At 50.7% G+C, this 24,677-nt stretch overlaps 1 protein-coding gene across 4 annotated transcripts in view; it reads right to left on the bottom strand.

The window, feature by feature from the left end:
- Positions 1 to 17,882: 17,882 nt before the first annotated feature.
- DUSP8 (dual specificity phosphatase 8) overlaps positions 17,883 to 24,677 on the bottom strand; it is a 46,343-nt gene continuing 39,548 nt past the window's right edge. For all 4 annotated transcript variants that reach the window (XM_058863432.1, XM_058863425.1, XM_058863438.1 and 1 more), the window contains one exon: positions 17,883 to 24,574. In XM_058863432.1, the coding sequence (XP_058719415.1) occupies positions 23,479 to 24,574 (1,096 nt within the window). In that variant the 3' untranslated portion in view covers positions 17,883 to 23,478. The remainder of the gene's footprint in view (positions 24,575 to 24,677) is intronic.

The following is a 24,677-nucleotide window of genomic DNA, read 5'->3' as shown; positions in this document are numbered from 1 at the left end:
TCCTCTGGTCTTTTTGCTGGTCACTTTTCACCCAAAATCCTATGGTTCTTCATTCCTGTAATTGCAAAATTGACCAAACAGCTGCTGAGGGGATGACACCTATCCCTAGACAGCCCAACACTGCATTTGTTGAGATCTAAACAACCCTAACTTTTACCTAAAGGTAAATCATTTCCATGCAGATCACTGATGCACAGCATTTCCAGAGGCTCTGTGACACTGATGTGCTCTTGAACGATTTTCCTGATCAGCACCTGCTCAGGTGAGGATGTTTACAGAGGCAGAGCTGCTGGAGGTGATCCCATGCTTTTGACACATGTATTAATTAAAACCTGTGCTATGGGAGAATGATGGGTATTTCATGGGACTCCTGGCCAGATTTCCAAGGGAAGGACCTTCTTTCAGAGGCTGCTTGAGCCATCACCCTCCTTCCCTGCCCTGCTTCCTCCACCCTGCTGTGCCAGGGGCTCCAAGGGCTGTCTCAGCCCTGTGGTGCTCTGAGGGTCCCCAGGCCCCTCATCCCACAGGCACCCACCTGTGCTCCCACTTGTTCTGGGTGGATGAATCAGTCCCAGCCACCACACGGACTCCAAAGATAGTTCCAACAAAGCAGCCTTATCCTGGGGCTAATACTGCATTGCACTGAGATGTCAGGGGTAGATGTCAGATTTAATAAGAATGTTTGTCGGGCATGGTTGTTTTGTATCGCTTGGTCTTAAGGAAAGGTGGTAGAGTTATTTTGTATTAAAAAGCATATTGTGCTTTTGAGAATGGACCTTCCCTTTGAAATCTGCTGGGCATCCCTTTGCACAACACACAACTGCTTTATTTTGAAATTCTCCTATAAAAATCTTTGGCCTGAGAATTATCTGGGTATATGGCAGTGTAACATAAGAAATGAAAGGCCAGAACTTGAAAATGTATCTTGTCTGTGTTTCAATGAAGTATTTTTCTTTAATACATTTAAACTTTTGTTTTTAGTTTTACTTATCCTTGCATTTAGGAATGTAGCAGAGGATAGGAAAAAGGTTTTATAGCAACACCCCCCCCCCCATACTTTCCTGAGTGATTGGGGCAAGGATTTTTTACAGTGTTTAAAATACCAGATCAAACCATCTGCAGAAAACAATTATCCTTTATGCAGACACTCGATCCAATCATTATCTGCAAACATTTGAGAACAGATGTCCCTCATTTGAATTATGTTTTCTTGTTGCCCTTTGTTATGGGTATTTTTAGCAGGGCATTTGAGGATGAGCTCCATCCAAATTTACTGTGGGATGCATTGTACCAGGAGTAGGGTGTTTAGTCATATGACACATGTTTTAAAGCAGAGATGACTTCTGATACAATGAGTTTGTCGTGTCAGATTAGCTGTTTTCCTTCTGATTTTATCAAGGAAAATATACAGCAACTGGCACTAGGAGAATTACTGGTGGAAAAAAAAAAAAATCAGACAAGGCACGTCTATTTCATTTATATTTTGTATCATACCTTCCAAGGGCACAAGGCCTTTATCCATATCTCACCTAAGGTGTCATTTTATAATGCTTTTGTTGGTTTTTTTTCCCTTGACATTACACTTCTATTGACATTACTGTTTAGTTTTGGGTTTTTTCCTTCTTCCTTCAGCCACTGGAAACCGCACAAGTCCTCCAGCAGACCGAGCATTCCATGTTCATCCCAGTTCAGTCAGGCCCCTCTGTGAGCAGTTCTGACAAGCAAAGGATGCTCCAGTCCCAGAGCAGTGTCTGGTGGTTGTCCTGCAACTCCCCCTCCAAGAGCTCTATAAAATGCACCGCAGTGATTATTTATTTGGCAACAGCAAGCCTGGAAGGCTGTGGGGCTCCTTTGTGTTAAGCCCTTTGCACATGGACAAAGAAAGGGTGCTCCCTGTTTAGGGCTGGCAGGCCCTAAATATTCAGGGCATGAATATAAGGTGCTTAACAAGCGCTGGTCCTTGGCATACAGATGTGGCGGGAAGCGCAGAGGATCGGGGAGGTTTATAATGCTTGACGTTGCAGGGTTTTGCATCGACTCTTCCCTGGATTACTGTTCCACAGCTTACTCATGTCTAACAGGATTTAAAATGTGAGATTATTGACAGGCAGTCTGGGAGAATGTGTGCCCTGTGGGCTTGTGGGATCTGGGCTGTAGGGCTTTTGGCCTGTGGCACATAGTAAGAAATAGTGCAATCACTTGCTCCTCTCCTCCTTGTTCTGCTACCCATATCCCCTGGCCTGGCTGGCATAACAAGAATCCAAAAAAGCGCATTCCCTGCTGCTCCTGGCCTCCAGGCATAGCGTGGCTTTGTTTCCAGATGTTTCTCAGCGGCAACAGAGCTTTTCAGAAACTGATGGGAGGGGGTCCCATGCAGATCAGAGTACGGGAGTTGGGGCAGACAAACATCTCATATGAGGATTTAGCAAGTGTGTAAAGCTCCACAAGGCTCAGTATAAAAACCAAGGTACAAGATAGTGTGGACCTGAGGGCTGTCCCTGTCTGTCATAAGGCTCTGTTATGTCCCATAACCCCTGAAGAAAGACACTGCAGTCCCAAAAGTGACTCAGTGCTGGCTGAGAGCTGCCTTGAAATAGCAAGTGTGAACATTTACTTCCTTATTTTCATCCCACAGTTCTCATGACTAGATCTGTGCAAAACAGGACGTTTGATAGCCATCCAGACAACAGCTGTCATATCTACCCGATTTTCATGTTGACTTTTAGTCGGTTTGCTCTGTCCGTCTGATAATAAAGTGGTACCGCAGAGGGTGAGTGCCTATGAGGAAGTAATCAAGGCACTGGTCTCTTTGCAACTGTCCCTTTAGTGCCTCTGATTTAATTGTCATTACCTCCTGCAGTGGGAAAAGTGCGACACGCAGGTGGGCAAACACCGCCTTGAACAGCCAGCACTAAGGAGTGGGAGTGAACTTTGCTCCTTTATTGGCTTATTGCATCAGAAACATCTGTCCCTTCTTCACCATCCCCTGTTGATGTGGGGCCAAGCAGCCTCAGATCTGATACCTCAACATCAGTCTTGCATGTTCCCTCTTCTCTCCTTGCTATAGGAATTGAGCATTGTTTAGGGCTGTATGAGTTTTCCTTCCTTGATGTGAAGCAGTGTCATTCCCATGGAGCTCATCTTACCCTGGACAGCTGAGAGGCCTCAACAGGCAGAGATGTGAACCCATTTCCAAGCTGAGGCATTTGCAGTGGGTGGCAGAGAAGCAGAGCAGGTGATGGCTGCCCTGACACAGAGGGGGTGTGACATTTTTCAGCAAGCTGTAGATCTGCAGCTCCGATCTGGGTCTTCAGCATCAGGAGGAGATACGCCCTATGTATGCAGTGTATCTCCAGGAGATGTGGCAGGCCTATGGGCTTGGCTTCAAAATGGTTCTATTTGTGAAGCTCTGAATGCAATGCTGGCTCTTTAAGTCAAAAACATCCACACACTCCTTCCCTGAGACAAAACGTCTTTGTCCCTGTGCATGAAACATATTACGGTTCAAATTCCTGCAGAGCCATTAGAAAAAGAAAAGTGCATGAGTTGGACAGCGTGGGCCAGCCTGCAACTCTGAATATGATTATTAATCATGCTAGATATTAATAAAAGCATCTTTTCTTTGTTGGAACATTTGATTTTTTTAATAAATAAACACTGTGAGTGGTTATAAATATTGATTACTGCCAGTAATAGTAAGACCTTTTACATATAGTCTTTCAACAAGACAATCAGTCCTGCTGAGGACCAGATTGGAAACAATAAATGACATTTTGGGTCCTGAACTGTCTGGGAAATATGGCTTTTATTCTGATGTCTGAGAGAGGGGTGAAACTTTAGGGAAGAGGTCTGCAAAATCTGTCCTTGGGGGTCTGCATTTCTAGGGATGTTGGCCAGGGTTCAGTTTCTCTCTTCAAGTCACAGAAGAACAGAATTATGAGGTATTTCCTCTTTGAGACAACTTATGAGTGGTTGTCAAAACATGAGGCTGGTGGTGACTAGCTTTTAATCGTCCCCCCCACTAATTAGGTATTACTGTGCAGTGTCTGCCTTTTGCCTCAGCTTCCATATCTGGAAACTGAAAAAAAATCCCACTTCCCTCTGCATCAAGTCTTGCAAGAGACGATGTGTAAATGCTCAGAAACCTCCAGTGCTTAGGATTGCTAAAAATGAGGTGGATTTCTTTGCTCCTCTAAGTGAGGAATACAAGAATTACGCTAAAATGAATTGAATTCATTTTGAAGAAGAGAGAGTTTTAGTTTCAGCTGGGAATCTTGGGAAATGCAACTCAGGGGGTCAGGATGCCTGGGCTGATCTGCATGTGTCAGAAAGCTCTGTAAGAGGATGAGTGTGGGTTACCTTTTGTCCCAGTGCTGGCAATTCTGCGTCATTGTGGACAGGCTGTAACCAAACTGACGCTCTCATTATGACTGACCAATACCAGCCAGTTTGAAGGGCCCCTTGGAAAGGGGAAGCAGAAGACACATGCCAGCTCCGTGGTGCTGTTTCTCCTTACTGATAACCTCTTCCCTGAGCATGTCTTAATCTACTGCCAGTGTCAGTGTGGAGAAAAGAGCACAGGGTGAGAAGTGGGACATATATTTTTAGGTTTAGAGAGGGATGTTCACTGTGGGGTTGGGATGTAGGCTACCCATAAGCAAAAGATGTTGCATGTAACTGGAAGCCAGGGCTTGTCCATCCCCACTGGTTTTGCAGGAAGATGGAGACAGTGCTGGAAATTGTTTGCATTATTTTCCTAATGCTGCATCTCTCTCACAGATGGCAAAACTCCCTCTAGGCCTCCTCCTTGAAAAAACCCAGCAGGCTGCAAAAAGCCTGCAAGGTTGTTTTTTTAGAGTCCTGGGTGCTTTTAACCACTCCTTGACATTATTTACAAAGGCAAGGAACAACTTTCTGGCATGTCTCATCCTCTGGTACAACTGCATGTAAAGCAGTTCACCAAATAACTTGTGAAGCACCTCAGAACCTGTGCCACATCTCCTGCAGACCAAGGAGCCGGGCAGCTCACCGGCGCACACACACACACAGACACACAGACACACAGACACAGACACACACACACACAGACACACACACACACAGACACACACACAGACACACAGACAGACACACAGACACACACAGACACACACACACACACAGACACACAGACACACACACAGACACACAGACACACACACACACAGACACACACACACACAGACACACACACACAGACACACACACAGACACACACAGACACACAGACACACACACACAGACACACAGACACAGACACACAGACACACACACACACACACACACACACACACGGCTCTTCTCACGCAGGGCAGAGTGTGCCCCCACATGTGCTGCCCACATGGGAGCAGCTGGATGTGCAAGCCGCGGGAGGGTGGTCAGACTCGTGTCAGGATCACACCCAAGGGTTTGCTTTGTGGGTCCTGCCCACAGGCTCAGAGCGAGCTATGAGCTCTCAGCCTGCTCGAATGAGCTGGGTGAGGACGAGCAGTGCTGGGTGCAGCCAGCTGCCCTCTGCCCCCGCTGCCGGGGCTCAGAATCCCGCAGGCACCGTCCAGCCCAGCGCCCTGCAGTACAAACGAGGCCTCCAAATGATGGCTGCATTAAAGTGTTCCCAGCCCCCACCGATTACAAAGGGTGCCTGGCAGAACAGGAGTCTGTTTGTCTGCTGCGCTCTGCACAAACAGTCGCTTCTGTAAATACATCTCACATGAGCAATTAGCCCCGACAATAAAGGGGTCCCATCTCTGCCGAGCCGTCCGGGAAAGCTGCTCTTCACCGGGCACCGAAGGGGGCTCAAACAGAAATATATATATATATATATAAATATATATATATAAAATATATATATTAAATATATATAGCAATCCCCCACCTGCTGCCTTCCCTGGGTGACCACGGGGCTCTGGGTCTGCAAAGCATCCCCTCCGTTCTGCTCCAGCCCTCTCGGCTGGGTTTCGGTGCCTTGGCACGACCCCTGCTCTCAAAACAGCCCATGGATGATAACTGAGCACCCAGCAGCAGCATGGGGCTGCACAGGGAGAGGGCACACACCGCTCTTCAGCTCCTGTGACACCCTGGGGGCAGGGAGAAGTTATTTTAAGGGTGCAGGAAATATTATGCTGTGAAATTGAAGCTGGCTCCCACTGTACTTGGAAAGCACCCAGCCCAGCTCAGCAGCCATTCTTATCACTGACTAAATGCACTTGTAATTATTTCTCCTTTCCCTCCTTCCTCACGTTACTAGCATTTTTCTCCTCTTTCATCTTGCACAATTAAATCTGAAAACCAACCCAGGAAAAGCACTAATCAGTTGTTATTCATGCATATTTGCAATGCCAGGTAGAGGGCTCAGCTGGACAGCAGGGCTCTCCGTGCCAGGCTCTGGTCATTGCAAAATCCACAAAGAGAATTATTCCTACCAAAGCCCTGGAAGTCCTGGCCCCACATACAGAGGGGAAATGTCAGATAAAAAAAAAATAAAAAGAAGAGGGAAGAGGCAGGGACAGATAGAAATGAGACAGTCACCCCCATGCATCAGGCAGCCTGCTGCCTGCTGTCTAACTTCCCAAGGAGGGCAAGTACTGTGTTCCATGTATTGCTGTTGTGGAGGGTAAAGGAGTTTTTGCTAATGCTGCTCCCTCTTTAATTTCTAGCCTTGTTGCCTGAAAGCAGTTTGTCCTCTCTGAATCTTTCCAGAAGTAAACATGCATCTTTTTCTTGGAGCAGAAATTGAAGTGCTTCTTTACTGCTCTGCTTGTTCCTACACTGGTATCACTGGAGTCCAGCTCCAAGAAGATAGACAGTCTTGCAAGATTTGTGCAAAAAACCACAACCAACCAACCAATCGATCAATCAAACAAACAAACAAACAAACAAAAACCCCAAAACCCCAGAAAAAACACTGACACAGATCCTTGTTAATTTATTTGAGAACACCAGAATATTTTTGTAACTGAGGAATAAAGTGCTATTCCCTGCCTTTGAGGTGGAGCAAGAAGCCAGTGTGATCCCTGGTGGCAGCCTGCTGTCCTGGGGGCTCCACATCCTAACAAGACTCAATGGCACCATCTGATGGTTGAGAGGAAATATTCCTATTCATGAATACTCATTCATTCAAAGCTCTTCCCAGTCCGTAACAAGGTTTCTAGCTGGGTGAAGGTGGGTTAGTGGTCTTTCAAGGAGGCTTTGGGAAGGATCCAGGAGTGTTTAGAGGTGGGAGTGTTTGGCCTGCATGGGGGGAACTCTACCCTCTTTCTCACTTGACTCCTTCAGTGCTGACACAGGGGGAGCAGCAGCACCTCCGGAGCAGTGTGTGAAAAAACGGTGAGAGCGAGCTTGCAGGGCACAATCATAAAAACGTAGGATGCTGCTGAGGCTCCCCAAAATCAGCACGGAGCAGAGTGCACCGTGCCAAAATGGGTGTGCTAGTAGAAACAAAGGAAACAAACCCTGCCACAGCTGCCCGGACAAGGGAAAGCTGAGCTGGAGCTTCTGGGGGGGATTTGATGTGCATAGATGGCCATGTAAGGCTCTGTTGATGCATGTGGTTCAGGCCAATGGAGATTTGTTTGGTAAGTGCCTTCCATTGATTTTTCTATGTTTAGAAAGCGTTGATTTCTCCAGCAAAGGCTGTAAAGGAAGGTCAGGTTTATTCCATGTCTACTTTGCAGCGTTAGAAATGGAAGGTGACCTGTCTTCTTTCTCCTCTGGCTCTGATGACTTCAAGGGCAGTAAGTGCAAGGAGTCAGCTAAATTTTGCCCCCTGCTCACAGGAATCTGCTACTACATGAAATCCAGGAGGATAGGGTGACAGGTAAGGAAGCTTTGCCCAGGGCAACTTCCTCAGATTTGGTGGGGTACAATGCTGCCATGAATGAGTCATCACTTAAAACGAATACCACCATTTGCTTCCTCCTCGGTGGCACCACAATTTGTGTAGTGGAACCAGCTGAAACAACTCCCTGGAGTTTATCTTCATGGGAGTATGGAAGTACATACACTGGTCTTTTCATGGGATCAGGTTTGTGTGTCTCATGTGCAAACTGGGGCCGGATGAGCAGCTTTTAAAGGAATAGATGAAAACCCCTGTGTTGGGCACACTGGGGATCTGGCTGAGTGTGGAGGTTTCCTCAGGGCATCCACAGGCTCCAAGGCTCTGTTGTCCACAAACTCACCCAAAATTTAATAACTTCTCTCTGCTAGTCCTAATCCACCTACAAGGAAAAACATGGCCACAACCAAATCCCTCCTGGCTCTGCGATGGGGGCTGTACCAAGATGTGGGTTTTCCTCCATCTGCAAACGGTCAGACTGCCAGCCTCGCCTGCCTGGTCAGGCACAGGGCAGTTGTTGTCTGCCTGTTGCTCAACCTGGCTGTTGTCAAAGGGAAGTCTGCTTCCCGGGTGGAGCTGATGGATGCAAGGGAAGGCTTGATCTCAATCTGCTTCTGGCAGCCAGCACCAGTGCTAATGCTTTTGATGGCTCATTAGTCATTTATGGAGTGCACACAGGCACCTGAAAGTCTTCCTGGGGATGTGGGGAGAGTGAGGCAACACGTTTTATAAGGGGCTGGGCAGCAAGTTGTTTGCGTCATACCTAGGAAATCAGCCCAGAGCAGATATGTGGTTTCTGGTTGTAGCTCCACCAAGTTTTTTTTATGCCCCAGCATGGTTCCTCACCCTACCACCTGGATGCCTGGGGAAGGTGAACCTGAAAGGATGGGAGGAGCAGCCTGAGGGGCATAGGATTGTCCTTCAGGAGTAGCAGGATGCCACTGAGCTGATCATTACCATAAGTAAGTGTTCCCCAGCAGACTAACAGACCTATCTGCTTGTGCCATCAGTGTGAGTCTGCACAGAGGTGCAGTCACCTGTTAACCAGCTGGTGCAAATCATGCTGACAGCCCTGAAACACAGAGAGGGTGGAGGGGGCACTTCTACGGACACAGCCCCTTCAGGAAGTCCATGCCATGGATGAGCAGAGACCACATAGGTTGTGTTCCCATGAAAGGCACCAAGCTTTCCTTCCTTGACCTGCAACCCTAACCTAAGGGAAAATGTCCTCCCCTTCCTCCACTGAGGAAGATGCAGATAATTAATGAAGCACACAGTCAGTCAAAGCAAACAGGCAGTTCTGGCCAGGCTAAATCCCTGGCCCTCTCACCACAGTCCCTGTTCTTCTCCCTTAACTCTCAGCTTCAAGGTCCCTCCGAAAAGCATTCCTGGAGGTTGTGGAGAAGAAACAAGGAGAGGACAGGCAAAGAGATTTCCTGAAACCAAAGGCCTGAGGGGGACATGTAAGAGGCATGGATCAATAGCTGCACTTCCGAGAGCCTCCAGGCTCCCTGGATCAGCAATAATAGCACGCTGAGCTCATTGCTAATAGCTTTGGTGTGTGAGAGAGCCAAGGGCAGCCTGTCTGCTTTGGAGAAAGCCTTGATGCTGTCTCTCTGCCTCTGTCAGCAGCACTGCCTGGTGCAGGAGGATCCTTTTTCATTACTTCTCTGTGCATGGACTGTGTTTTTTGATGAGGAGGGGTATCAAGGCTTGGTCGTTGACTGGGTGCTATCAAATGAAGAGTAGAGCTGGCAAAGCCACAGAGATTATCTGAACTAGATGACTCCCTGCCGTGATCTGAGTTATCTTGCTGGTTTTATTGATATAAAATTACCTCAAGGAAGGATGATTGCCCTGCACAGGGGAGTTGTTCCTCTTCCTTAGAGATCTCCATACTCTCACTGCTGCTCTGCCAGGCACCAGATTGCCTGGCTTTGAAGGAGTACAAGGTGCACACTTGTGGAACTGGGGTGAAACCAACTACCATCTGGAGTCCATGCCCAGCTGCAGAAGGCACCTAAACTTCATCATTCCTGTTTACTGCCTGCTCCTGCTTTGCCTGGCAGGGTTTAGCTCCCCTGTGCCAGCCTTGCACCCAGTGCTGCAGCATGGAGAACCAGGGTAATGTGCTTGATGCAATTTTCAGAGGAATACCAAACTTTTTCATTTTTTTCCTTTCCTTAGGTTTCCACAGCAAAACAAACTCCTTAGGGATGAAAGCACTTCAGGAGCCCTGAGTGACCCAGAGGACTAATTATGGGGCCAAGGGGGAAGAGGTGAGGGCACAAAGTTCAGTCACCCGAATGCCATCCCACTGTGCTGTCTCAATGACATTGTGGCCTCAGCTACAGCCCTCACAGGCACCACTTAGCCAATCAGTGCCTTCACCCTGATGGATATTGCATTTTTTCCATCTCCAGCTTCTCTGTACCCTCTGTGCCCTGCTCTCAGCGTGGTGCCCAGGGCTGAACCCACAGCTGGCTGCAGCAGGGGTAAGCACCCCAAAGCCCTGAGTGCCTGGATGTTTTCTCAGGGGCTGCACAACAAAAATATCCTGGTCATCTGTGCCAGTCTGCCCCAGAGGTTTGTAGCAAGTGAGAGGCAAGCATGCCAGGTGCCTGTGGGGAGCATCTTCTGCACATCCTGGCTGCTGCTCCCTAATGGATGGTCTGGTCAGCAATTAATGGGGAAAGCAGAGCAGGGAGAGGCAGCCCTGGCAGCGCTTCGACTTCATGATGTACTTTTGCTTGGCATCAGCAAGGTCTGAGGAATGTCTCTGGTGGGGGAAGGTTAATGCTGCCTGGCTGGAGACAAGGCAGTCTGGCCCCTGCTCGGGCACCACCAAGTCTGCTGGACAGTGGCTGTGTGGAGGTTCCCAAATACAGACGCTTCGTCACAGCTCTGTGCTCAGGGGATGCCAGGCCAAAGCCAAAGCCAAGCCTTGAAGACAGGCTGAAGGCAGCAGCATTCCTGCCCATCACAGAACAATGTGCTGAGCCAGAGGATTGCTGCTAAGCATTTCCCAGCTCCTGAGGTTGGAGGGCACTGCACATGTGTTGTCACAGATGGCATGTGGAATCTGTAAGGCAGTGGTCACTTGTCACTGACCTCTCTAATGAAGAAGACAGGCTGGGATGTCAGTAAAGAAAGAAGTTTTGGGGTGCAGAGCAGGGTCTCCTAGAAGTGGACTGTAGCATCTTTCACAGCCACCTGTCCATAGTCCAACAATTGATGTCTTGAGTTTATCAGTGCTGCAACCCAAATCTGGTCCTCAGTGGGTTCAGAGATGTAAACGACTTGAACCACATGGTTCAAGTGAGTGGAGCAGGACACATGTAGCTCTTGGAAGCACATGGAGCCCTTCCCTCTTCACTTTTCTTCCATATGTAGCCTGGAGATGAGATGGGAGCTGGATACTGCAAACATTAGAATTGACATGTTCTTCCCAGCCATGCTGATGAAGGACAGGTTGCTTGCAGAAGCACTGAACCTCCGTAGTCTTGCTCTTAATGCTCTTGGTTTGCACCTGTAGGGTGCAAGAGATTCCAAAGCTGAAGTACAGAGTGGCACCGGCCCTTCCTCAAATCACACAGGAGGAGACAGAGCCAGGCTCCTGTCCCATCGTGGGCTGTGGCCTTGCAGACATCTTCACTCTCCAGACTTCTGTCCTGCATCGGTCCAACAGGATGTGTGAGCAGCTGTTTGCCTTTGTCCCTCTTTCCTCTCCTCCTCCTCCTCTTTGTACCAACACCTGCAGCAGTGCTTCAGCACAATTGCCGAATGGGGTTTGTCCAGCACCGAGCGTCACCCGAGCTCTCCCGAAGGATATGAAACGAGTGTAAACTTCTTTCCCCGGAGCTGCACGCACAGAACTTGGGTGGTGTGAAGGCTCCCGGTAGAGGCCAGTAGAGGCTGCTCGCTCCCCTCGCTGCAGCGCCAGTGCACGGTGCCTGCGATGGTGCAGCTCGGGGACTCCCCTCCCCTCCTGAGCACGGCTCAGGTGCCAGGGAAAACTGTCCCACAAAGCTTGCTTTGAACTTGCCCCCGTTGCCTCCTCTGACACGGCCTGGCTTTGCTGTGGCCTCAGCTCCGGGGGTTGGAAGCAGCCATTCGGCAGCCCTTGGCAGCGTGATGGATGCTGTGGGGTCTGCAAGAAAGGACCAAACTGGGCAGGTTGGTCCTGCTTTCCTACAAAACCATGCCCCCAGATGGCTTCGGGGCTGTTTTTCAGGGGAGGTTACTGGAATGGAGGGAGCACACAAATATGTATTTACCAGGACATGCAGAACCCCATTCCCAACCCAAGGGAGAAGTTCAGGCTCCTGCTTCCCTCTCTCCTGCACCCCTGGCTGCTGCCAGCCTTGACTGAACTGAAGACACCGTCTCCTCTGAGGCACAAGCCCCCAGCTCGCCTGTGCCAGGCTTTGGGGAGAGGCACTGGGAGCCCACTCATACTGGTGGATGGAAAGGCTCCCTCGGGGTTAGCAGTGCAGGATCACAACCTCAGCATGTGTTATGTGGAGACCCAGGGCACGGTGGTGAGAAGTGCCACAGCCACAGCCCAAATCCAGACCAACTGCCCACTTCCATGCAAGATAGATCTATTTACACCCAACATGCATCTCTACAAGACAGAAACCAGAGCTGGCTTGGGATACTCAGGTGTGACTCGCATGAAGGTTGTGCCTGCTCTCAGGAAGCCCTCTAGGTGCTGTTGAGGCTTCATGAAGCTCTTAGAGCAGAGAGCTGGGCCCCTTGGACAGCAGGGTTGAAGAGTGATGCCATGAAGCAGCAGGACTGGAAAAACCGGAAGAAAAACCTGGACAGCAAAAGAGGAAAACTATGGGGCTGAAGCAGCAGAAAGAGAACAAAATGCCATTCCTACAAACCTCCACCAAATCTTTTGCCAGTGCCACACTTTTCTTATCCCAAGCAACCATCCACACCATGTCAGGGAGGGTGGAGGAGCTGCGTCCTCCCCCGGCAGTGCCATCAGGGCAGTACCTTGCAGACACAGATGTGCACTGGTCAGGATGCAACTCTGTTCCCAGCATGCCTGGCTGTGACTCAAAGAATGCCTCAGGGGAGCAAACCAGATGAGGAAGATGCTGCCTTTTTGTTGTTGGGAAATGACGCCACTTTCTTTTTAAATTGAGGCCCTTTCTAATTTGTTGAAGTGCTTTGCCCACTGGGCAGTGATACACTGTGTGGAGAGGAAGGAGGGTTGCAATTTGTGTGGGCTGTGGGCAAGACGGGAGCAGCTGGGTCACGCCATGGGCATCTGAGGGGCCAGCTGGATTTGGGCACAGTCAGATCCATGCTGGTATTCAACACAGATGGTTTCTGCAGGAGAGAACTTTTGTTTTCATTGTTACCCTGGTGCCATGAAATGCAATTCTGGGAGACATTATCATTTGCCCTGTTCCTGCCGACACAGCTCCTTCCCGGCAAGTCAGTGAGCAGGGGCAATGCCGAGGGACTGCCAGCGTGATCTATAGGGGTCGCAACATTTTGGGTCAGGGCACACATATTTAGAGGTAAATCTACAGCGGGAAAACTACCTCTCCTTGTGCATGGTGGCTTTATCAAATAGAAATAAATAAATGATCTTTAATGGAGAGGCAAACGAGAGACACAAACCCCATCCTTGGGGCAGTGCAGACAGATGAGTAATGGGGCCCTTTGAGTAAGTGCCTGCCTGGCCAGCTCTGAGTCACTGAATAAACAGCACCAGCCTGGAGCCAGAGGCAGGGCTATTCTTAGCCACTCACTTGTCAGGAGATGCTACCCTGGGAGAGGAGGCAGGTTAAGGGGTGTCAGAGGGGGAAAACATTTGATTTCCAACTAGAAAGCCCCCAAAAGCCAGCCTGAGGCTTAGCTGCAGTAACTCAGTCTGGAAATGACAAGTGTGAGGATGAGGAGGGTGACCACTGCTGTGCTGGGGAGCTCAGGACAAATTTCTCAGGGAGCTGAAGGGAGGTAAAAGGACACCTGGAGGGACAAGTGCTCCTCTGCTGTGTGCATTGCCTAGAGGCAGATTCTTCTGCCTGGGCAACCTCTGGTAGTACAGACTAAGCAACACCCTCACCTGCCCCCTAATAGCGTCTCCTTTCCCACCTGCTTGGCAGGGTCCCATTTTGAGGTTCCAAAAACCACCTCTTCTAAGGGATCCTGATGTCCCTGCTGCAGATGGGATTGCATCAGCAGGGAAGGGAGGAAGCAGAGGGGTGCTGCAAAGACCTGGACTCAATTGCACTTGGGCTCCTTCTAAATAAAGAATCTCCAGTCATACTGGCTCGAGCTGCTGGCTCAGCCCAGAAGCCTGGAAAACTAAATTACATCATCTGGGTACTGCCGACAGACAATATTTCCACTCAGACACTGAGTGCCTGGATTTCAGCTGAAGAGTGTGGCCAGGGGACACTGATGGCTTTATGGAGCCCCCTAAAACTGCCCTTTCTCACTTCAAAAGACGCAGGCAAGCAGTTCACCCTCATTTTAGTCTCCACTTGCATCTGGGGCATCCTTAGCCAGACCCTGTTCCCCAGGAGGGAGCGCAGCAGCATCTCAGTCCTCTATGCCAGCCTTGCTCCAATGCCACACGGCTGGGACAAGCCCAGTGACCATCCCATCAGCTCCTTTCCCCCTGGGGTGCTCTGGCCACAGCTGTGGAGGCTGCTTACCCTAAGCTGTGCCCTCAGGCTGAGAGCTGGTGGGATCTACCCCACATGACAGCGGGTCTGGGGCTGTAATTCCAGAAGCAGGGTTCACGGGTGGGAATGTTGTGACTTGCTGCAGCAGTGCTCCAAACCAATATGCTCATGAGCCTTGTCAGCACCCACTGCCACGGACAGCAGGGTATCTCTCTAACCACCTTGTGAAGTGACATTGTGGACAGGAAGGTATGCAGCAATACAACACATCTGCAACCTGTGGGTATCCTGCAAGTGAGCACCTGCAAGGGGGCCAGAATTACCCTGTCAGTTGTGGAATTACAGTTTGGTGTGTAGGAGGACTGGGGGCAAGGATTCTCTCCACTCCTCCCACTCCACAGTGGCTCCAACTCTGCCTTCCTGGGTGGCCTTTGGCAAATAACCTGCCATCTTGACTCCAGGTTTCCTATTTGTACTGGGAATGGGTGGGATTCTCCTCTGATTTCCAGAGCTCTCTAGACTAAGTAGAATTGATCCCCATCTGCAGGGGTACATGGAAAAGGAAAAATTAAGCCAAATAATAATAATTACTTTTCTCCTTCCCATGGGTGTTGTAAGGATTAGCTCATGTTTAGCAAAACCCTCTGTAAGTGCTAAACATTATTAATGTTCTTGGACTGCTCCAGGAATGACTGTTGCTTTCCAGGGAGTGACGGGGTTTTTCCCTTGCCTGGCATGGAGCTGCAGTGAATTCCTCACAGCCCAAGGAAAGCAGCATCCTATTTGTTAGGCTCAGGCTGTAGAAGGGTGTCTACAGCACAGAGCAGTACTCACCTTGCTTTCCATCAGTTTTTGAGAGATGAAGCCCACTCCATCTTGCATCCATACACAACCAACAGCACAGCTCTGGAGGAACGTGCATCCAGTGGGGAGCCTCTCCAAGTGTGGTGCCCTAATACGGGCTTATCTCACCAGCGTGGCAAATGGCATCTCCCAGGCTGCTCCCAGACACACAGTGAAGCAGGATAGATGTGGGAAGGGGTTGCAGCATTGCCTGAAGACCACCCAGCAGCTGAGGCCAGAGACCAGGTCAGAGTCGCAGCACAGCTCACGAGTTTGAGTGTCCTGGCTCAAGTAGGGGTGCAAGGGTGGGGATCACTGGGCTGTCCTAAGTGTCCTAACACACAGCAGCTCTGTGCACCAGGAGTATTTATGCTCCTGCTAAGTGTGGAAAAGCAGTGCACATCACCTAATGCTGGAAAGCCTGGGGGAGATAGAGAGATAAATAGATAGATAGGTAGATAGATAGATAGATAGATAGATAGATAGATAGATAGATAGATAGATAGATAGATAGATAGATTCTCTTTCCCAGGCTCTGGTGCAGGAAAAAGACACCAAGTCCTCACAGGAGAGGAAACTGGCTTTTGACTGGCTCAGCCCTTGCCCGACCACTCCAGCAAATGTCCCTCGTGGGGACCCCCAGCTCTCTGAGCAGGAGTACACAGTGCCAAAGCTCCTCCAGCTGCCAGACTCTGTCACCCTGGCTCTCCAGCCCTGCGGAGCAGGGGCTGACTTTTTGTGACCCCTTCTCCCCATGCTGACTCAGCCATGCCCCCGCGGTGGGTGGCCACAGCCCTGGGTGGGACGGCATGAAGGTAAAGGCAGTATGGACTGGCAAGCTTTCAAAGAGGCCACAAGCTAAATAAATAGCCAGCAGCCTATTTCAGTGGCTGCTATATTTAGCTCAAGGAACATTTATTTATAGGCTTGGCAGCCATTCTGAGTCAATAAAAGCCAGAGAGCTGGAAAAAGGACGTTCCTGGGTTTCTCGTTGCAGTAATGGTTTCTGCCGTGCAAACCACGAGGAACAAGAGGAGAGGCAGCCCCAGCAGCAGGGCAGGGGGAGGAAGCTGTGCTAGCTACACACCCATGGGTGCCTCTGCCAGGGGACAGAGCCTCCACATACTTGTAACCCCAGACCCAGCTAAGAGCAGTTTCACCTGGGTTTCCTCCCACCTGGATGCTGCTGCCAGTCTCTCTGAAACATGAGGAGATTTAATTGTGCCTGTGGAAGTAGAAACACAAGATGTCAACTCTGGGGACTCAACTGCAGCACTACCCTTCCTCTCGGTAGTGAGCTTAGAAAAACTAAGCCAGGGGTAGGTAAATTGGGAGGGAGATGGGAGCAGTGTTCATGTATCTCTATTAAATAATTGTCCCTTCCCATGTCACGCACAGCAACAAGTTGTTGAGAGAGAAGGACATGCAAACAGCCTCTCTGGAGCTGCTAGTGGTGTCAGATGTACGGGAGGCCGAAGCTTCACACTGAGCTTCTACCCCAGCAGCAGCTGATGACAGTAGTTTTGTGAAACTTGACAAAACACCCAGAAATTGAAGCTGGCTAAGGGGAATGAATTTATAAAAGACATAGGGGTTTAGCCCAGCCTGTGGAAAGCAGCTGTGAGGACGGATGTTCCTTTTGCATTTATGTCAATAAGTGCTGAGGCTTTCTGGAGCCAGAACTGCAGGGAGCCTGCTCATGCCTTCTCCTCCCTCCAAAGAAAACCTGCTGCAGGGAAATGCCTCCACCAGCTTCCACTTGAGCACAGTCCAGCCAAAATGGGGCTGCTGCTTGGCACCCGCCAGCTGCCCCCTGAGCATAGCACGGCTCAGTTTGCCAGTGAGCAGGGAATGTTTATAGTGTTTAGCTGTAGTGCACAGCAAGCGTGTGACTACACTCTGCTATTATGTCAGGAGCAAGGTGGGAACAGAGCACAGCTGGGAATAATAATAATAATAATAATAATAATAATAATAATAATAATAATAATAATAATAATAATAATAATAATAGTAGTAACAAACAACGACAACAACAAAAACCAGTATATATCAAATCAAACACTCCATGTCTTTGTGCTCTTTAGCTTGTCAATCTGTACCATTCCCTACAGGTGTGTGTCCCCATCTGGAGGAGGACTGGGACAGTCCTTTCCATTAGAAAGAGGATGCTTAGCACCTGACAACAGCTTCAAAGCCCCTAGAGTGGAGGTTTGCAGTTTAAGTGCTCATGAATACCCCAATTAATTTTCATGCTACTACTCTCTCAGCCGTGAGCTTTATCTCTGCTTTGAATTAGTCCAGCTGCAGCTTTCAGCTGCTGGGCCCTATACATAGACAGGGGTCTGGCTGTACATCCAGGTCTGTCTGTGTTCAGGTCTGGCTCTGTGTCCAGCTCTCCACCAGCTCTAGGCCCCATCACTGCAACCAAAGGTCCATTGCCCTCCCCAAACTCCCAAAAAAACGCATCCTGAGGTCTGACCCTCAAAAACCAAGGCTGACACCAGCTGTTAAAACACCTATTTGGGTATTTATTACAACACGTTGTTCCAAAATACAAAAGAAAGGAAAAGAAAGTAGAGGGTAGAAAAGCACTGCTGTTTACAGCCTCTGGTAATAAATAAATAAAGACGAGGCAGGGGCAGGGTGTCTCCCCGGGTCCGACGCCGGCGCTGGCCAAATGGACAGCGAGGAAGGGAGTGTGGTGGGGCTGGCGGCCAGACCCTCTCTTCCATGCTTGGGAGTCCCCAGGTACACCAGGGTGGGTACAGACCCCCTCTCTGTGTTGTGCTTGCTGAGGAAGGGTCTGATCCTACAGGGATGAGGAAGGGAGAAGAGGCTCAGTCCCAGCATGGTCGGAACCTGCCTGCTCCCTCCCTGTCCACAGCTGCTCCAAAGGCAGGTGAGGTAGGAAGGGTGATGCTGGACTGGGACCCCAACAGAGATCTACCAGGGTCCCCCAAGAGAGGGGTGAGACCTGAGCTCTCTCCTCTCCAGTGTGGTCTCAGAGCAACCTTGGAAATGTGTTCAGCACAGCATGATGAGAAGGACCCCAACCCATGACAAAGCAAAGTCATGACAGAGACAAGAAACTGTGCCTGGGCCACTTGGAGAAGGGCAGTGTTAAACCCTGCAAACTAAAATGACTCTTGGTGGGGCTGGCACAGTACAGGGGTTTCGTACCACAGTGCAGATGGGGCTCCTCTTCCCTTCCCCTAATGTCTCCTCCTACACCTTATAGATATCTGGAAACCTCCAGGTTGTACAAGGAGCACAGGCAATGGGCGAAAAAAAAACAGCACCAGCCTCTCTCTGCTCATGACACCACAATTTATCAGTGCTTGATAAACACTATACCAAACCCCATGTTGGGAGCTATTCCCAGCCCGTCTAAATCCCTCCAGGTACTGGAGGCCACTCACATGTCTCCCTGTGGCTCTGCCACTGGGCTTGCTCTAGCACTGTCCATGTGTCTTCCCCAGGCTGTGCTGTTCCTGAGCAGGGGAACCATCAGTGTGAGGAGGACACTCAAGCCCAGGAAGCCCAGGGCATGTGGCTAAAGCAGCAGCCAATGCCCCAGGCTCAGCTGAGCAGGGCAGCTTTGCAAAGCAGCTGCGATGCCAGAGCAAGAAGCCCCTGTGGGTGAAGATGCAGCCTGCAGACAGCTGAAGAAGGTGAGAGGACCATGACCTGGAGGGAGCTGATTCCATGAACTGGATGCCTGGCCAATGCTCCTTAAAGCTTTAAGCTTTTGCCATTTAATCCTCTGTTGTTGGTGCCAGTGGGTTCCCGCCTCTTGCAAAAATGAGTAGGAACCTGTATGGGGGAGAGGAGGTGCAGGAAGGGAAGGGAAGAGTTAAGAGAATGGATCTGCCCCGGGTTTGGGTGCCTTTATATCCTTAGGAAGCACCTCCCTCCAGCTCCTTGGACAAAGGTTTGCCTCCTGAGGCTTGGGGCAGCCGGGAGCTGTGCCGAGTCAGCCACAGCCGGGCTGCGGGGAGCAGAGAGAAGGTGAGATGGGGCCTTGCTTTTATTCACAACAGAGAAACAAAGAGCAACATACAAAGAGTAAGAAGCAAAAAAGTACAGAATCATAACCATAATAATCATAATAATAATCATAAATACTCAAATCTATCATTCATAGATTGCAATGACAACACTGATAGCTTATTATCATTAGTATTAAGAATGGGAGGGGAAAGGGGACAGCAGGAGGGGTTTCTGAGGGGCATTGTCTCCTAAGGGGCAGATGTAACGGGGATGGACATCCAAAGAAACAAGCAGACAAAGAGAAGGGCTGGGAAAGCAGCAGGGGCTGGGGATGCTGCTGCTGAGGCCAGGGACGAGCCTGCTCTGACCCAAGCCTCTGGCTCAGTGTTGCCAACCTAATCACTGCCCTCCTGCCAGCTTTGCTCAGCTGGGAAGGAGGTGGCCGGGAGGCTCAGCCCCTAGGACAGGCAGAGGAGAGAAAGAAGCAAAATGTCATTCTTAGTCTGAAGGAGAGCTGTGATTTGCTCAGTCCTTCATGTGGTGGAAAGTGCAGGCATTGCCACTCCCATCAGACACTCAGCAGCTTTGTTGGTTCCTCCCTTGAAGGAAGAGAACTTTGCTCTCCACTGCTCACACTTCCACCTCTGTAGGTCCCTACAAATGAATGCACCCTCATCAGATTGGCATGGAAAGGTGATTTTTAATTCCAGTGAGGCTTTGGGATGGGTCAGCTGGCTGTGAGAACCCACAAAAAGACTTGGCTGACAGATGATGTGGAGGACTACCACCCGGCACATCCATCCTCATGACAACTCACAGCTCTCTGACTCATGGACAAAGTGGTTTATTAGACAGAGTTTGATTAAAAATAAAAATAAAAATTAAGTTAATTGCAAGCCACTTGGTGACCCTGATGGCTTTGGGTCAGGATGGGCAGGAGACACTTGAGCAGAGCTGCTCCATCAAGGCTTATTTTCTGGATATAGTCTTAAAATATTGTATATATGAGGGTTTCTGACGCACATGCCCAATTTACAGGAGAGAGGTGAATGCAAACTACATCAAAATAAGGCTGCAGAGGTGGGTCATGAATGTCTATAATCTACTAATCTTAAAATATTCTTTGTTCTGGTTTCAGAGGAGAGAGGAGTCCATAGTGTGTAAAACCTCAAACATGTCTCAGAAGCATCCAGGCGATGGCAGAGTGTAGATGACAAAAAGCAAACCATGTATCTGCCTCTTTGCAGACACTCAGGATCTCATTTACAACATGTATCCTCTCCTTTCTGACTTGCTCCATCTGCTTTTTTGTGCTTGCAACACACTGTGTCACTTAACAGGAAGGATTAGATGGGAGCTTGCTAGTGCTTTGTCTCATCTCCCCACCTGGTTGTGCCCACCTGTTGTCCTTCCCATTACATCCTTTGGGAAGTCATTTAAGCCTCTCTCCATTGCTCAAAGCTATACCTAACCAGCTCCTGCCAGCAGCTTGTCTGACCTGAGCTCAGTAAGTATGTGCTGGCACCAACCTTGGAGGACGGTGGGATGGCAGTGACTGAGTGCTACAGCGCAGAGATCAGCAGACAATCACCACTGGCATGCTTGGGAAGAGATGCCACCACTGAGGGCAGCAGAAGGGGAAGGAGGACCAGAAGCACTCCTTGGACAGGAGGCAGATGACACAAACACTGTGCCCAGTGAGGAAGCTCCAGAGGGAGGATGAAGCCTTTTTCTTCTCCCTCCTTGGACTTGACACTGATGCCTACTTAGGGCAGCCTGCTGCAAATGGAGCTCCTGAAATAGCTGCCTGGCTCACGGGATGGATCTAAATGCCTTCTGGAGTCTAGTATAAGAGTGTCATCACTGCTTCATGATGAGAAGGGAGCAATGTTCAGGTTGGCAACACTGAGCAGGTTTGAGGTGGTTGCTGGAGGCAATGATGGGTGGTGGTAGGCTTTTGAGGATTGACTAGGAGATTTCTCACTCTCATCAAAAGTAATGCGGGGAAAGGAGCAGGTGGTCCCTGGCTCTCCAGCCACCCCCATCCCTCCCTGCCACACTGTGGGAAACCAGTCAGGAGCATGTGGGGGTCCTCAGCATCTCACCAAATAGCTCCATGGAAAACCAGAAAAACCAAAGCCCAAAGAGAACAAGGACTCTCCAGGGAGACTTGCCTCAACTGCGAACACAGAGGTGGCTGAGGAAGCAACGAGCTGAAGCGAGCAGCCCCTCCTTGTGTGATTGCAGCTCCTCACGCCTCTGCTTTATGTTCAGTTTTAAACCTGAGATAATTTGGTTTTGTCACGGGTAGTTTGATTTAAAGATAGAAACGAGTGACAAGAGGAGGAACAAGGGAAAGGGAGAGAAACCATGTGGACCCAGTAAAGAAAAAAAACAACACTCCAAGGATGACACAGGACACAGACATGCACGAACACAGACCCCTGAGGTATCAGCTTTGCAAACTAGTGCGAGACAAGGGAGAAAGCAAAGACAGCTGCAGGGAGAGATGTGCTTTGCAGTGGAGGCAGCTCAGTGCCTCCAGCTTCAGAAAGCAGCTTCTCAGCAATCCTGACATCGGGGTTTAGGGCCAAGAGCTTGGCTTCCCACCAGATGGAAGGAAGCAGCCAACCATATCTGAAAATAAGTCACTTGTGCCCCTCCATGTGCTTGCAGAGCTTCATGTCTGGACAGCTTATCATCCGCTGGATGGAGGGGAGCCAGCCTGGAAGGCAACAGGACCGGGGGAGTCCCGGCACCCATACAAACTCCCTATGGGTTTCTCAGATGTGAAACAAAGGATGTGGGAAGCCAGAAGAACTGCCGCCCCCAAAGGGAAAGTGGTGCCCATACTTCCCAAGCAAGGTAGCTGAGGTGAGGGGGAACTGAAGGGCTGGGGCAGGCAGGCAAGACACCTGCCAACAAGAAATCCCAACTACCACCAGCCTCCCATCCCTCCCTCTGCTGTGGCAGCTTCTGATGCTTCCCCATGCAGCTGCAGGTGACATCCTGCAGCCTTCCATCCACTTCAGGTGACTCTGACCTTTCCGTCTCCAGCATGGATGGGCAGCTAAAAGAAGGGGAGGGGAGGAGAGAGGGTATGGCTGGGATTGGGTGATGGCCAGGATGGGGACAGTGCCTAGGATGGGATGATGGCGGATGGTGGTAATGGCTGGGATGGAGATGAGAAGAAACAGAGACCAAGGTGGGAAGAAGAGGCAGCAGCTTCCAGAAGAGTTTTCTGGCTCAGTTTGTGTCATAAGAAGGTTTTATGGTTTGCTCATTTACTTGGTAATTTCTAGAAAAAGTGCCCAGAAGAGTCTCCTGTCCCCTTGTTGGTATGCCCAGAGAGAAGGGGGGAAATCTATGTTGTGGACATTAACTATAGAAGGAGCCACAGGCCTCAGATATTGCTTAGAAACTCGTATTTCAGATTTAAATACCATACACAGTAAAAATAGAGCTGAAAGTACCGCCCCACATTGTCTGCAAATCATTGCCAGAATGAACAGCTTCAATAAATTAAAAACAAAACAAAAAAATTGAAATATTATTTACGTCTCAATAAAAATTGCAGTAAAACCATTTACCTTTTCTTTTGTGTGTGTGTTTTCAGGTTTTTTTTCTTTATATTATATATAATATATATTTATATATGTATAGGGCTGCTCCAGTGCAGCATTTTTAGGATACTTAGCCAGAGAAACACAGGGGAGCATGCTTAGTGCACCAGGGTGCAGGGAAGGGGCAGCTGCGGTCCCCCTTCCAGGTGCTGTGCCCCATCACCACAGCCAAAATTGCAACCCCTGCCTCTTCCCACTTGAGTTTTAGGCCCAAATTTTGAGTGTGGGGCTCTGAGGGCTGGGGCGCCCTGGGCATGGGTGGGAAAGGACCAGGGTGAGGGCAGGAGGGACACTAAGCATCCGCCACTATGTTTCCTGACTCTGGAAAGACTCGTCCACCTTCGCTTCGGTTTCAGCGCTTGCGCTCCCGAAAATGCACGCGCAAGTATAAATACACCCCCGACCCCACCGCCCCCCTTCCCGCTCCCCCCAGCTTAAATATCCCCCCGCCCCAGCCCCGTCCCAGGTCTCCAGGCACCCCGGGTGAGTGTCAGGACACCTCGATGATCTCCATGCTGCCCGAAAAGCTGGACTGTTTGCTGATTTTGCCCAGCTCTTCCCGAGCCCTGCCCTCGGACATGGTCTCCTCGAATTCCATCTGGCAGCTCCTCCGCTTGAATTGCTTCTCGGCGCCGGCCTCCTCATGCCAGCTGTGCCGCCCGTCCCGTGGCTCGGCCCGCGCCTTGTCCCTCAGTCTGATCTCACAGCCAGCCGCCACCGCGCCGCAGCCGAACGGCGGCGGGTACGGGCCGGCGCTGGGAAACAGGCCCCCGCCGCTGCCGCCGCTGCTGCCGGAGTCCTTGCCGAAGTACCAGCCGGCCTCGCCCGGGGCGCTGCTGGGGGACTCCAGGTGCACCCCGCTCCAGGCAGCGGTGGCGGTGGTGGCGCCGGGCGCGGCGGGCGGCTGGCTGAGCCGCGGTGGCAGCCCGTCCTCGGCGCCGGGGCTCTTGCGTGTGGCGCAGGTCCCGCCGACGTTGAGGCTGAGCCCGTGGGCCGGCGAGCCGGCGGCGTGCCGGTGCTTCCGCCGCTGCCTCACCTTGGCCTCCAGCAGGAGCTCAGGCCCCGACGGCCGGTCAGGGCTGTCCGCCCCTGGGGAGAAGGGGCTGAGGCTGCCCGAGCCCGAGGGGCTGTCCAGCTTGCAGAGTTTAGGGGCTTCCCCAGGTCCAGGGGGCCCAGGGGGGTCCTGCCGCAGGCCGGGGGAGTAGGCAGACTTGATGTCCAGGGAGAAGGAGCGTTTCAGGCGGTTGGTGTCCTGGATGCGCTCGGAGGAGAGGTGCAAGCCGTTGAGCCCCTGCTGCAGGGTGGTGGGTGACAGGACCTTTGGGGTCCCGGCCTGCCGCTCGGGGTCACTAGTGGGGGATGCCGAGCCGGCGCTCCTCGGCACATCCTCGGCCTTCTCTGAGGTAGGTGTCAGGGGATGCCGGCCGCTCTCAGCCACCTCTGCTGGGTCCTGCTGGGTGTCCCCCTCGCCCCAGTCACCTTTTGACTTTAGGGCCTTGAGGAGCTTCAGGCTCCTCTCATACTCCAGGAGCTGGCCCAGGAAGTTGAAGTTGGGCGAGATGGACGGGCGACGGTCCTTAACGAACCTGCCGAGAGGCACAGACAGCCCCGTTGGTGCTTGGTCCTTCAGTGGGCCACCCCTACTCTCTCAGCCCCTTTGGGGAGAAGAGGCATCATCGAGAATCTTCT

The sequence above is a fragment of the Poecile atricapillus genome, chromosome 1 (genome assembly GCF_030490865.1).
Source record: "Poecile atricapillus isolate bPoeAtr1 chromosome 1, bPoeAtr1.hap1, whole genome shotgun sequence".
NCBI classification, from domain to species: Eukaryota; Metazoa; Chordata; class Aves; order Passeriformes; family Paridae; genus Poecile; species Poecile atricapillus.
This window is presented reverse-complemented; position numbering and strand designations above follow the sequence as displayed.